The sequence below is a fragment of the Diceros bicornis genome, chromosome 4, assembly GCF_020826845.1.
Source record: "Diceros bicornis minor isolate mBicDic1 chromosome 4, mDicBic1.mat.cur, whole genome shotgun sequence".
Classification (NCBI taxonomy): Eukaryota; Metazoa; Chordata; class Mammalia; order Perissodactyla; family Rhinocerotidae; genus Diceros; species Diceros bicornis.
In genome coordinates, this window is record NC_080743.1 from 51,602,950 (window position 1) to 51,618,224 (window position 15,275).

Consider the following 15,275-nt stretch of genomic DNA (forward strand, 5'->3'; position numbering starts at 1 on the left):
AATTTGCCATCATTGTCAGGCTGGTCATAGTCAGAACCTTCTTGGCAAATTGAAGAAGGCAAAACACGTTGATCCTGTGAGTCTTGCTGGACTTCCTTCTTTTCAACCTCCTGCAGCTCCATGATGTGCAAGGTGGGACAAAGATGAAAGAAGATTAAACCAGGAGGATCAGACACCGTGGTGCCCTTGCTAGTTTTGATGGGAAGCACACGGAGGGGTTACAGAAGCAAGAGGGAAGTCCCCTTAAAGAGAAGTAACTATCCTCATATCTGAGGAGAAGAGTGTGGCTGCCGTGGGGTGGGAGAGAGACAGAGCAGCAGGTGCTCAGTGCGCTGGCCATGTAACCACTGATGAGGAATGAGATTCAACTATCCCAGTATCACACAGTCACGGCACAAAGCACAAATGGAGAATCATACCAAGTGCTAGCACCATGTACCTGAGTCCTGTTGAATTTAACATACAGCTCTTGAGGCATTGTAGACTCCCAGAGATGCTGTGCCTTCTAGACCTCTTTCTCATACTTGTCACATGACAAGGAATTTTTTCTTTTTTTGTCTAGGTCCTTTTCTTAGTGATTGATTTTGCTAGTTACTTCTTTATTAATTCCTTTGCTAGTTACCTTCAAAACAAGGAACTAAGATAACTGTGTAGGAAGTAGATATGCATCTCATCCTGGTGTTCAGTTACAGGAGAGTATAGGTAATTTCTGTGTGTGCAGGAAATCCTAAGGCCTAAGGCTTAATGACCTAAGGGGTCATACTTATAACCCCACAGAGACAACAGACACCCAAGTTAACAGGGCCATTTCATTGTTGGTGAGAGAATTCAATCCACATGATCAGCAGTTGTGCTTATCCTTGCATCTGGCATCTCTGATGCTCTTGACCCCACTTACTGTTCTTTCTGAGACCCTCTCCATATTTTACCCACCCTTTACTGCTCCTGATGATTCACAGTTACCTGAGGGTGAATGTTTCTTATGCTTGTTCATCCCCCTCATCTTCAGGATTTTCTGCAAACCAATTCAGAAATGTCTAGTCAGCTATTTCCCACTTCACTGTGGGAAGCTAACACAGTGGCTTCAATGGCCATAGACACATAAAGATCTGTGTATGAGTTAGTATTGTGCCGAACTTCTAAATCATTGTCTTTAAAGATCTGCCCTAGCATGGATTTCTGATGCATCAAGCAGTGTGTCTCTGATCTGGTAGATCAACATCATGGCATGCTGTGCCTGAAATTGTGCAAAATTTTAAATTGTCTTTTGTTCTCCATATCACTGGATACTTGTCCAATGTCCATCTCGACTTCTACAACTGTATCCTCCACCCTGCCACAAATCCTGCCATAGGCACAGGCTCTATGTCCCTTCACTCTCACATCGAACCTCCTCCTTGCTGTAAGAAGAGGAGAACAACCCTGTCCCATGTGCCTCTAACTGAGGAGTTCATAGGCCCTCCACGTTGGCTTCTGTATGTTATTGAGCGAAATTCTCTCTATGGAAAGTTTGCGGTCTAAACAGCTTTTCCACCACCGAGTTCTACTAAATCAAGTATCCTATCCAACCCCAGACAGTGAGGGGCTCTCTTTTTTCTCAAGTGCATTGGTAAATATTACAAATTACAGATACCATCAACAGATTATTGGATCCATTTACAGATGAGGAGAAAAATATCAAGGAATAAAAATCAACTGCTCGCCCACTGTTAAGAAGACAGCTCTCAGGCTGGAGCCTGGAACCTTCCACATTTAGTCCAGGGTTCTTTGCAGTCTAACAAGCTGCCTCCTGTCATGTCCTCCTTTCTGTGCTCTAACACTGGGTGAATGCTGCCTCCTGCCCCAAAGACCATGGTCCATCAGGGAGGAAGCAGACATGTGGAACACTATGACCTCCACCCTGTGCATTTCTCCTCTCTGTTCCCACCCAGCCAGTCCTCGTCCTGGCATGGCCCCAAGTGTGATGTGGAAACCAGGACAGCTGGTAAAAACATTACGAGTGGAGCTGTGGAGTCTCTTGTGAGCCGGGGACCTTGGAGGAGCTCAGGGCAATCAGGGCCTGTGGCCACCTTACCTGGGCTGAGCTTGCGGACAATGCTCTCTGCCAGCCTGTGTCCTTCAGCCAATTGTTCTCGGAAGCCCTGCCCCTGGCAGTTGTCAACGTCATTGTGTATGAGGAGGTCCTTGAGGTGCTGACTGAGTAGGATGGAGATGTCTCTCCCTTCCTGTAATCTCTGTCATAACCAGGTTAGCTGTTGTTCCTGATCTTGAATTAGGACACTAATATTCCCTAAGGTGGGATAGTAGAGAAAATTTAAGAGTGAGAAGGGATGACTGATAGATTCTAAAGATTTTCAAAAACATTTCTCAGAGAATTTCCCCAAAGAGCCCTTGAAGCAGAATTCTGGCACAAGTGTGGTGACCTGCCTGTGGCAAAGAGAAAGAAGAAGGTAAAACAAAGACTTCTTCTCTATGAGAGAGTGATCCTGTAGGACCCTTTGACATCCCATTCATTGTTTTCTTCTGTAAACAAAACCAAATGTCTTCCTAAACCTGCTTCAAAAAGATGTCCCTTCAGTTCCTCACTCCAGCCATGTCCATTTCCACGTGAAAACATACATAGAGCCTCATGCAGTGAATAGACACAAAGCCAGACACAGAAATGTGGACAGGTACAGCTGGTGTTAATTGGACAGACATGAGAATGACAGGATCAAGAAGACAGCATTCTTTTGAATGAAAGGATAACAAGCCGTAGTCACTCAGGAGGTGACTGTGATTAAAGGGAAATGAGGTAGTGATTGCATGACATCGTGAGTGTACTAAATGCAACTGAATTGTTCACTTGAATTTGGTGAATTTCATGTTATATGAATTTCAGCTCCATAAGTATTTTCTAAAAAAGTGAATGAGGGTCTGAATAATTAGAGTCCATAAGTTACCAATTATTGTTCTTTAATTGTTTTATAAGTATTTGTTCACATGTGCCTGCCATAAAAATTTCTGCCCTTCTCCTGGCCCAGATTTCTTCTTTGCCCCACTTCTGAGATTCCTACTCCTTCCCACCAGCCGCCCTACACAGAGCTCTCCTTACCTGAGCTTCTGAGCTAAGGTTGACTTCTCTGCCAGATTCCCCTCATTAGAATGCAGTTCCTTCTTCAACACGGATTCAACGATGCCTTTGCACTCTCCACACTCTGAGAAAAGACAGAGAGGCCTGCCTCAGTGGAAAGCTGGCTGTGCTGCTGTGGTCACCGCCTTCAAGGGAGGAGGCAGGGTCCATCTCTCTCTCTGTCTCTCTCTCTCTCGGAGAGAGATGTAACCCCAGCACCAGGCTCTCCGCTGGGATTTCCACATCTTATTCCTCAGCCTCCCAACTACATGGTATTTGGTTACGCCCTGTTTTAGAGCTGAGCAAAAAGAAGCCCCAAGTCATAGGGAGTAACTCGACAGATGAACTGGCCAGAATTCGCATCCCCTGAGGGTGACCCTGAAGCACAGGCCACTTGACCAACACTTGCAGCCTCTTGAGTAAAACACTAAGCAGGGGCTGGAAGTAGCGATTCCGGTGTGCTTGAGAAAGCCCCTGGATTACTAACTGTTGGTTCCCCTGAGCTCAGAATTTTAAGCATAAGTATCTCAAAGATAAAAAAATTGATGTGAATTCTGTAAAATATTAGGCATAAGACCAAAAATCTTGATGGAAACATGTACAGACATTAATAAAGTTTGAGTTCAATTAAAAATAGTAGAAGGAAAAACTAATAAACTGTTTACTCTGTGCAGAGAACTGTTTTAGGAGCTTTACAGAAATAACTTGTGTAATTCATTGCAACAACTCAAAGAAGTAGGACCTATTACAGTATTATTTTAAGAGAAGAGGAAACTGAAGCACAGAAAGATCTGCAGCTTGGATTTGAGCCCAGGAAGACTGGCCCAGAGTCCATGCTCTGGACCACTGTACCTTGTTACCTCGACACCAGGGTCTTGGGTGACATCTTTCTTCTTTATTCTCTTCAAAATTTGTTTCCTACAGTTATGTTATGATTATAAGGAAAGATGTAAATAGAACTTAGTTTGTCCTTTCCCAAAAGCTCATGTCTTCACTTTCTTCAATAGCAGGCTTCAATGTTTACTTTTCTCTGTGTCAGTTATTTTTAATTATCCCCTCGATGGTTTATTGGAAAATGACACCAATTCAGGCTCAGAGTTGTCAAGATTCCTTCTAATCACTCTGTCGCGCACGGGCCCCTGTTCTCGCGATTCCTTTCATCACTACAGCCCCGTCTTACTGAACAGGAGATCGAGCTTCCAATTGTGAGTCTGACTAGGGGAAGGAACGATCTGCCCCACACACTGGCTTGAGTTTTTCCTGGGGCTGGTGGCCTCCCCCACTTACCCTCATTCCCACTTTGGCCACAAGTCTCATGTCCCAGACCCTCAAGGTCACCTGGACCTGCTGGCCGTGCTGCATCATTGAAGGTTCACAAGCTCAGAGAGAGACAGAGGGGGTGGTACGGATTCTCTGATTTCCCCAGAAACACCCTCAACCTCACCACAAGTGGTAAAATGGCTTCCTTGGACTCAGAAAGCAGACCCTGTGCTCAGGAACCTCGGCTTCCCTCTCAGCTGTGTAGTCTCTGTCTTGATGGCATCACTCATAGATACCACAGTTTCAGTGAGAAGCAGACTCATCTTCAAGCCCCTTTAAAGCAGGTACCATCACCTGCTTCCTCCAGTGTGTACCATCACCCCATCTCCCCAGTGTAACCAGCACAGCGCTTTGCCAATGGGACCTCGGGGAAGCTTGAACTGACAGAGTTCATTAGTCTCAGACATTTAGGCCACCAGTGACGCAGGATCTCACTCAGTACAGAGAGGATCCTGAGAGAAGCAGTTAATCCTGTTTCTGAGAGAAACAGGCAGTTCTGCGCCTGCACTAGGGATCAATAACTGGGATTTTAACCTAATTCCACTTGGTACCTCACTGCAAACCTGAGAAAGTCCCTAAATTCTTTGTGCCTCAGTTTTCCCATGCTCAGCACACTGAGGCCAAGATATCCACTTGTACTTTTCCTGGATCCTGGTCAGAATGAAAGTTATTTTAACAAAGGGAATACAAGATAAGGTCTGGAGAGTTTTTAGTTTCTTAGAGGGAAGACAGTGATCATTCACCACTTTGGTGACCATGACCCTGTCGGACTTACTGTATTTCTGCAGCTGGTTGGCCAGGATGTAGGCAGTCACTTGGGATATAAGGAACTTCTCTCTAAGGTCTCTGAAGTCCTGCTTGCTTTTTGCCAGCTGGGATTGAAGCTCCTCTTTGATGTCCAGGGTGGTCATGTCTGCCCTCAGATTAGACAGAGGGCTAAGACATGGCCATGGTGACGTGCAGCAGCAGAGGTCAAACCAGGGACTGGGGAGAAGAAACCCAAACACAGAACAGGTTAAAAACAAGTGAAATCAAATAGGTTCAATCATGACTGAGGAGTGATGATACAGGAATTCTTAACTTACTGTTGGGAACCACTTGATCAACACCCCACAACGCTTGACCGTCCATAACTGACAAAACAAGGTTCAAAATGCCAGAGCTCAGAGCCGAAGGCACTGTCCGTAGCTCACACTGCAAAAGGAGTGAGGGAGGGAGAACCCAGCGTGCCAGGCAATGGTCTGGAGTTGGCATAACACAATTGGAAGGTGGGGGGTGTTATGGAATCTTAGGCGCCCCTGCCTTCCACTTGCATAGGCCATGCTGATGCACAAGGCCGTCTAGTCTCTTCTGAAGGTCACCACCAATTGTGACCACCCCTCTGCAGCTACTCTCAAGAGTTGTCTACCCTTGTGCTGATACCACTGACCTATCTCTTCCCAGAAAATATCTAAGCATATTTCTCATTGTTCATTCCTGTGTGTTTACAGAAACATCAAGGCAGAAAGAGTTCCCAACAAATTTTATTTTCTTAAGGGCTGTCAATGAAGTCACCCCATCTTCTCCTTCAATTAAAACAGATCTTAAGGCTTTTACACATGTGAAAAATGTCAACCTTTTAGTCTCTCATGATGTTTGTCTCTGAATCTTACCCATTTTTTCTATATCCATTAAGAAATGTAGGGCAAAAACAGAGTATCATAAGAAGTGAATGAATAATTAATTCAAAAAAATGTTTTCTGTCCTGACTCTCTGTGTTGCTGCATCCCTGTGTTCTGTCAGCGTCTTTTCCCTTTGAATGTACATTTGTTTTCAGGTCTCTCGATTATATACTCAGGAGCGCAATTGTTGGGTCATGCGTTAACTCTGTGTTTCACTTTTTCAGGAACTGCCAAGCTATTTTCCAAAGCAAAGCAACTACACCATTTCACATACCCACTAGCAATGTAGAAGAATTCCCATTTCTCCACATCCTCCCCAACACATTATTGTCTTTTATTTGTTTAAGTCATACTTGCTGGTGTGAAGAGAGATTTCACTGTGGTTTCAAGCTGCATTTTCCTAATGACTAACGATATTGAGCATCTTTTCATGTTTCATTGTTTCCTTTGTATAGATTCTTTAGAGAAATGTCTATTTAAACTCTTTTCTCCATTTTTAAATTGGGTTTTCTTTTTCTTGCTCAGTTATAAGAATTCTTTATGTATTCTGGATACTAGACCTTCATCAGATATACAATTGGCAAATATTTCTCCCATTCTGTGGATTGTCTTTTCACGTCCTTGATAGGGTTAATTGAAACACAACAATTTTTAATTTTGATGAATCCAGTTGGTCTATTTATTCTTGGGTTGCTTGTGCATATTTAAGAAACCAGTATCTAATCCATGTCAGGAAGATTTACACCTATGTACTCCTCAAAACACTGCTTTTTGAATGAGAATTTTTCTGGGTTTCAGTTAGGAAGGAAGATGGGCATTATTTAATTCTGTCTCCTGTCCATTGATTCATATTTCTCTCAATTGATGTTCATTGCCTGTTGCCCCTCCTATGGAGCATCTAATGGCCTATTACAGAAATTTGGGAAAGGGTGTCTATTAATATTCTGGCTTTGATTCCGGTGAGAGTCCGTGTCACGTAACTGAGCTGGTCTTAACCCCACCCAGTTGCACAAATTGCTCAGGGCCTTTCAAGTTGAGCAACTGACTATCTTTCTGAGGAACACTTGTCCAGGAGTTCAGGTTGTCCTAAGGCTGGAGTGAACTTCTTCAGTCCACCTCAGACAGAGAAGACTGCAGGAGCTGGACCTGGTCAAGACTTTCATCTCTGGTCTTAGATGGAAACTAGACCTGCTTCATGGTTTCAGGAAGGTTCTTCAACATGAATTGGTTCTTCTCCAGTTCCTTTCACTATATGCATGATTTCTTGCTGGAAATGGTAGAGGGATATTTATTTTAGAACATCTCATCTGTTCTTTGCTAACTGTTGTCTGTCTGTGATTTTAAAATGGGTAAAGGAGAACTCAAAGTCAAATATATTCTCAATGACTATTACAGTTCATGTGTACTGTTAGGTGATCATACTTAATCCTATGAACTATCTTATTGCTCAGATAGTATCCTTTTCCTGATGAGAAAAAAAAAACTCAGAAAGACTACAAATTTCAAAAGGTCACAAATGTAGAGAAGAGGGGAGTTGGGGATTAGAATTCGGTTCTGTTTGGCCTTCAAATCCAACCTCGTACCATTCTATCGAACTGAATGATAGTACTTTTGCTGGAATAAGTCTCAGAATTTGTTGTTCTAAGATGATTTTCCCAAGGCTGCAGTGTGTCATTTTAATATTTTTTGAGCTTTTAAATTTAACTTTTTTCCTTAAATTATACTTTTTAGTGTTTGTTCTGTCCTGTTGCTTTGTGATTCTTCTCAAGGGAGTCCTATTAATGTATGCTGAACATATGTTACCTGTCTTCTGTCATTTGTCACTTCTTTTAGTTTTGTCATCTCTCTCTCTATTTTTTTTTTATGTCAGCAGTTCTTTATGGAGGTATAATTTCCATAGAGCAAAACTTTAGGGAATAGCTCAATGAATTTCATATATGTATGCAATGTGTAATCACCATCCAGATCCAGATATAGAACATTTCCCATCATCCCCAAAAGTTCTCTTGTGCTCCTTGCCAGTCAATACCCATCCTCCAAATAATGACTGTATTCTGAATTCTCTCACTGTAGATTAATTTTGCTTATTCTTGTGCTTCATAAAAATAGTATCATATTGTATGTTCTCTTTTCTTTTGATTTCTTTACTCAACATCTGGTTTTGAGTTTCAATGCCAAGCGGTTGTACGTGCTAGACATTTGTTTGTTTAGTTGGTTGGGGTTTTTTTTGTTTGTTTGTTTGTTTTGCCAAGTAATATTCTATTGTATGATTAGAGCACAAATTGACGATCTGTTTTTCTGATGATGGACAGGTTTATTTTTTGCCTATTATGTATAAATTAACTATAAATATTCTCGAACAATTCTTTTCATGGAGATATGCACTCCTTTCTCCTGGGTATATATAGCTAAGGGTGGAATCACATGGTGAAAGGGTAGAAAGTGTCCAGAGTTTTGCCAAGTAGTTGTCATTTTCCATTTCCATAGTCCATTTCCATTTATTCCACATTCTCATACACTTAGTATTTTCAATCGTTTTAATTTTAGCCATTCTGCTAGCTGTGTAGTGATATCACATTTTAATTTTAATATGCTTATTGGTCATTTGTATATCTTCTTTTCAGAAGGACCTTTTCAAATCTTTCTGCTGGGTGTTTTTCATTTTCTTTGTGATTTATAGGAGTTCTTTATATATTTTGGATGAGTGCATTGTCAGATATATGTATTGCAAATAATTATACCTGGTCTATAGATGGCCTTCTCAGTTTTTAAACAATACTTAGGTGAACAGAAGCTTTTGTTTTTTATGAAGCACAATTTAATTGATTTCTTATTATGCTGAGTGCTATTGTGTCCTGTCTTAGAAATATTTGCTTATGCCAAGTTCGTGAAAATATTTCTTATTTTTCTTTACTAGCTTTACAATTTTAACTTTCACATCTGCAATTAATCTCAATGTGTGGTGGGAAGTGGTTGTTAATATTACCTTTTTTGGAAAAATAAATATTTTTTTTCTCTAGCACCTTTTACTGAAAAATCTTTCATTTCCCCAGTGAAGAATATTGGTGTATTAATATTTTTTAAAGTCAAATAACTATACAAATGTGGGTATATTTTTGAATCTTTGTTCTTTCATTTTGATATATTTATGTTTACTTACACCAGTACTATAGTTTTTTTAATTACTGTAGCTTTAAAGTTAATTTTGAAATCAAGTAGAGTAAGTCCTCCATCTGAATGCTTCCTCAAGAGTATCTTGCCTTTTCTAAGTTGATTGATTTCCATATATATTTTAAAATTAACTTGTCAATTTCACCAAAAATGCAGATGCAATATTAATCAAAATAATGTTGATTTGACATCCTAACAAAACTGAGTCTGACAATCAATGAAATTGAGATACACTATATTTCTCTATTTACTTAGTCTTAATTTCTCTCAACAATAGTTTTTAGGGGTCTTGTATCTGCCTCATTATACATATATATTCCCCGCATTTAATGACTTGAGTTGTTAATCTCTATTGTGTCTTATCGAATTTCTTTTTCCAACTACTATTTACTAGTACGGATGAACACAATGGATTAGGAAATCAACTTTATTGAGATATAATTTAGGTCCAGCAGACTGCATCCCTTTAATGTGTACAGTTAAATGCATTTTGTCAGATGTATACACTAATAAAACTACTGCTACAATCAAGATGCAGGGCATTTCCATTACCTCAAAATTTTCTGTGCATCTTTTAAGTCCATCACTCCCTCCACCCTCAACCCCAGGCAACCACTGTCACTATAGATCACTGCATTTTGAACAATTTTACATAAGTGGAAACATACATGGACCTTTTGCGTCTGCCTTCTTTCATACAGCACAATGATTTCAAAATTCATCCACATACTACATGCATCAACAGTTCATGCCTTTTTATTGCTGAGTAGGATTCCAAGTATATGCCATGTTTGTTTATACATTTCTCTCTTACCAGACTCTTGTGTCATTTTTGGCTATTATGAATAAATCTATCATGAACATTCACATATATGGATATGCAATGATGTCTCACAGTAGTATTGATTTACTTCCCTGATGGCTAATGAGTTAAGCTAATTAACCATTTGTATATCTTGTTTTGTGAAGTGTCTATTCAAGTCTTTTGACCCATTGTTTTATTGTGTTGATTATCTTATCAGACTACATGATATATATATTCTAGAGGAAAATCCTTTGTTAGAGATAAATATAATATTATCTCCTATACTGTACTTTTTCTTGAGGTTCTCCTAATGGTATATGTGTTTGGAAATAAAGATACAGAAAGATAAAGATAGGTTTGTTTTCATGTCCTAAGAAATCATTCGCTGCCTACTTTAAGCATGCAAAAACATTTTCCTGGGAAGTTTTATAGTTCTAGCTTTTACATATATGGCTATGATCCATTTTTAGTTAAAATTTGTATGATGTGCAAAAAGGTTTGATATTTTCTAATATGGATATCTAGTTTTCTATTACCTTTTGCTGAGAAGAATGAATTTTGTCCACTGAATTGCCTTGGAAACTTGGTTGAAAATCAATTGACCATATGTGTAAGGGTCTATTTCTGGTCTTTCTCTTCTCTTCCATTGATTGATGTTTCTTCCTTTTTAACAACACCCCACGATGTTGATTTTTGTAACTCTATAGTAATTCTGGAAATAGGTAGTGTCACGCATTCACCTTTATTCTTTTCTTGTAACACTGCTTTTCCTATTCTTGATCACTTACATTTCCAGATAAATTGAAGAAGCAGTTTGTGAACTTCCACCAAAACGTCTGCTGGAAATTTGATTGGGATTCCATTGGATCTGTTGACAAATTTGAGGAAAACTGACATCTTAACCATACTGATTCTTCCAATCCACGACGTTTATCTCACCACTACTTTAGTTCTTTTTTAATTTCTCAAAGCACTGTTTTTATTGTACTGGTCTTACACATATTGTGTTGTATTTATCCCTAAGCATATCAAGATTTTAGATGCTATTTTAAATGAAATTGTATTTTGTATTTCATTTTTGAAATAGTCATTGCTAATGTATAGAAATATAACAGGTTATTTTTATTGATCTTATATTCTGCAACATTGGCAAACTCATTTATTAGTTTTAGTGGGTTTTTTGTAGATTCCTAAGGGTTGTTTACATACACAATCATGTCAGCTATAATAAAGATAGTTTCTATTCTTTCTTTCCAATCTGTATGCTTTATTTTTCTCACTTTATGCACTGGTTAAGATCTCTGGTTTATTGTTGAATTGAAGAAGCGACAGCAGGCTTTCTTGCCTTTTCTCTGTCTTAACAGAAAAGCATTCAATCTTTTACCATTCAGAATAACGTTACCAGTGGTTTTTTCAAATCTGCCTTTAGTTAGGTTGAAACTGCTGCCTTCTATTTTTAGCATGTTGGAGTTTTGTGTGTTTTTTAATCATGAAAAACGTTTTCAGTTCTGTCAAATGCTTTTTCTGCATATGCCAAGATAATCATACGGTTTTTCTCTTTTGTCCTGACAATATGGTTGACATTTTTGAAAATATGAAAAGTATTTATTGAATTTAAGGCTATGAAAGTTATTTTCTAATATTTTGCTATATTGAGATATAATTTACATGCACTAAAGTGCATGTAATTCAGATGTACAATTTAATAAGTTTGTTCATGTATACACATCCATAATCAAGACAGTGAATGTATCTATCACCCCCAGAAGTTTCCTTGTGCTCCTAATAATTCCTTCCTTGCAGTCCCACCCCAGGAAACCAACCCTTGGCTTTCTGTCACAAAAGATCAATTTGCATTTTCTAAGTTGTGATATAAATGGAATCATATACTATATGCATTATGTTGTTTTGACGTTTTTTACTCAGAATAATTATTTTGAGATTGACCCATGTTGTTCTGTGTATCAAGAAGTCATTCTGCTAAACTGAGTAGTATTCCATGAGATGGATACACCACAATTAGTTTTCTTCATTCACCTGTTGATGGATTTGGATGGTATTCTGGCATTAAAAATAAAGCTTCTACGGGCCGGCCCGGTGGCGCAAGCGGTTAAGCGCGCGCTCCGCTGTGGCGGCCCGTGGTTCACCGCTTTGGATCCTGGCGCGCACCAACGCAGCGCTTGTGGAGCCATGCTGTCGCAGCGTCCCATATAAAGGGGAGGAAGATGGGCGTGGTGTTAGCTCAGGGTCAGTCTTCCTCAGCAAAAGGAGGAGGATTGGCAGATGTTAGCTCAGGGCTGAACTTCCTCACAATAAATAAATAAATAAATAAATAAATAAATAAATAAATAAATAAATAAAGCTTCTATCAACAAATTTGTGTGGATATATCCTTTCTTTTCTCTTGGGTGGAATGCTGGTGTCCTTTGGTAGCTATAGTTTTCATATTTTTAAAACTTTCAAAATGTTTTCTAAATTAGTTGTACAATTTCACATTCCCATCAGCAGTACATGAGAGTTCTAGTTCCTACACATCCTTGCCAATACGTGGAATGGGGATTCTTTTTGTTGTAGCCATTGTAATTGGTATGCAGTAATTGAAATTTGCATTCTCCTAAAGATTAATGATTTAGAGCATCTTCTCATGTACTTGTATGCCTTCCATATATATTCTTTGCTGAAGTATCTTTACAAATTGTTTATCTATTGTAAAAATGAGTTGTTGGTCTTCTGATTATTGAGTTTTGACAGTTCTTTATTGTTCTAGATAAAAGTCCTTTATCAGATATATAATTTACAAATATTTTCTCCCTCAGTGTGACTTGCTGTTTCATTCTCTTACCAATGTCTTAAGAGGAGCAAAATTTTTAATTTTGATGAAGTCCAAATTATCAATTTGTTCTTTCATTAATTATGGTTTTGGTGTCACATCTAAGAGATTGTTGTCTAATTCAAGGTTATAATGATGTTTCTACTATGTTTTCTTCTAGAAGTTTTAAAGATTTAAGGTTTACATTAAGGCCTATAATCCATTTTAGGTTAATTTTTGTATATTGTGGACAGTATGGATCCAAGTTTATGTATTTATTTTCACAGCATATGGATATGTCATCTCCATATTCATTTGTTGAAAAGATTATCCTTCATCACTTATGCAAAGATGATAATTTTTACAACACTTTGCTTTTCACATTTGTCAAAAATCTGTTCTCTATATAGGTTTTAGTTTATTTTTGGACTCTATGTTCTGTTTCATTGATCTATTTACCTGTCAGATGCCAATAGCCATCTGTTTTGATTACCATCACTTTACAATAGATCTTCAATTCAGGTAGAGTTAGCCCTCAAACTTTGTTCTTCATTCTACAAGTGTGTTGGCTACGCTAGGTCATTTGCATTTTCATATTCATTTTAGAATCAACTGGTCACTTTCTACCAAAGATACTTGCTGGGATTTTGAGAGTGATTGCACTGAATCTTTAGATCAAATTGGGAGCAACTGACATCTGAACAATATTGAGTCTCCTGACTTTTGAACAAAACAGTTCGGTCCGTTTTCTAGGTCTTCATTAATTTCTCTGTGAAATGTTTTGTAATTTTCAGTCAGATTTACCCCTAAATATTTCATATGTTTGATGCTATTGTAATCATATTGCTTTTTACATTTTAATTAGGCATTGCAATCACACAAAACACAATTGATTTTTGTATATTGATCTTGTATCCTGCCACAAATGCTTTTCAGATTCAAGCTAGATATGGTAGTGATCATATCTTCAGGGACTTATGTCTTTGCCTATTTGAGAAGAATCTTATTCCATTCACTGGGAGCTTTATCATCAGCCCATGGAAGAGGAATAACTCAGCCATATCAAGTCCTATGTCTGGCAGAGGTTGTACAAGGGCTCCTGTGGACCAATGCTTGTGAAATATTGTGTGTGTTCTTTAATAAGCTTTCCTTAAGAGTAACCATTCAGTTGGTGAGGCTGCCAATTGATCCTTGTATTGAGCTGCAATAGTTGTAAGATTTGCAACAGTTGTAAGATTTAGGAGCCAATGTTCTCCCTTATTTGTAAATTTAATCTTCAACAGTCTATTCCAGCATTATGTACTGCCAGAAGCTTTCCAATGCTATGCAATGATATATCCATGGAATATTATGAGTTTGTGCCCAGTTCTGACTAATCTTATTTCTGATGTGATCTATTATAAAATGATACCAAGAGTATTAACATAATTAATAGTGGCAGGCTCAGGGGGTTTGGTTGTGTGACACTTGTAGCTTTGGAGACAATGGCTCCTACTCTATATCGGAAGTAGATATCCACTCTGATCAGTATGTAAGCATTGGGGCCCTGATTCTGCAACAGATTCTGCAGTCCCTTGTGTCAGCTTCACTCCCCCAAGGGAGGATGAATGGTCTTCGGTTTAAATTATGTCATGGTTGGTGTGTTTAGCACATTTAAGTCACCTCTTTAGTCACTGACTTTTACATCCAATCTTGTAAAGCTTGCTCACTTGGATGACTCATAAGGTCACATTCCCAGTGGGTCAGGTGATGTTCCTCAAAGAAACCAAAGGGTCTGTTTGTCATTATGTGTCTCTGCTAAAGTTCACCCTTGATGGGCTAAAACAAGGCTCACAAACAGCTTTAAATGTGTTTTATTTATGTCTGTCTAATGGTTTTTTAAAGTCCAATTACTCAAATGAGTTGACTTTATAGTCCTGCGATCTGTTTCCCAATGCTCTGCCTATTTGACAGGACACAAGAGTCAATATAAACAGATTTATTCCAATTAGTTTATAACCAAGCAATCAATCACTATCTACATTACACATAATCTATCATTGGGTTGATTATCTCCTTCCTTCTCTTACCTGTTTCCTGTTGGATGTTGAGATGATCTAACATTACTTGCCACTTCCATTGACATCTTGAATTACAATTCTAATATCTGTTAAAAAAAAAAAAAAGCTGTTTTACCTTGTTATTCCTCAACGTCACCATAGGATGTGTTTAAATCTGCATATTTGTGAGCATCATTAATAGTTAACATTTATGGTACTCAACTATTTGCTTAGGTCAGAGACTAAAATTTGAAAATAAGAAGTTCATTCTTTATTGTTTTTTCTCTTGTCTTGAATATATCATTTCCATTTCAGGGGTGTGTGTGCTGTTGTGCTGATCCCTGATCTCTCTTCAAAA

At 38.6% G+C, this 15,275-nt stretch overlaps 1 protein-coding gene across 1 annotated transcript; it reads right to left on the bottom strand.

Annotated features, from left to right (window-relative positions):
- Window positions 1-1,363: 1,363 nt before the first annotated feature.
- On the bottom strand, window positions 1,364-5,391 carry LOC131401135 (neuroblastoma breakpoint family member 6-like protein). Its single transcript, XM_058536189.1, has 3 exons — window positions 5,208-5,391; window positions 3,095-3,197; window positions 1,364-1,400 (listed from the first exon to the last, which is right to left on the bottom strand). The coding sequence occupies exons 1-3, from the start codon at window positions 5,341-5,343 to the stop codon at window positions 1,364-1,366; spliced, it is 276 nt and encodes a 91-aa protein (XP_058392172.1). The 5' UTR covers window positions 5,344-5,391.
- Window positions 5,392-15,275: the final 9,884 nt, after the last annotated feature.

Excerpts from the sequence above, each read along its gene's own strand:
- LOC131401135 (XM_058536189.1), bottom strand. The coding sequence starts at position 5,343 with ATGACCACCCTGGACATCAAAGAGGAGCTTCAATCCCAGCTGGCAAAA. Across the intron at positions 3,198-5,207 it reads CAACCAGCTGCAGAAATACA|AGTGTGGAGAGTGCAAAGGC; the intron begins GTAAGTCCGACA and ends GTCTTTTCTCAG. Across the intron at positions 1,401-3,094 it reads ACCTTAGCTCAGAAGCTCAG|CAAGGAGGAGGTTCGATGTG; the intron begins GTAAGGAGAGCT and ends CTCTTCTTACAG.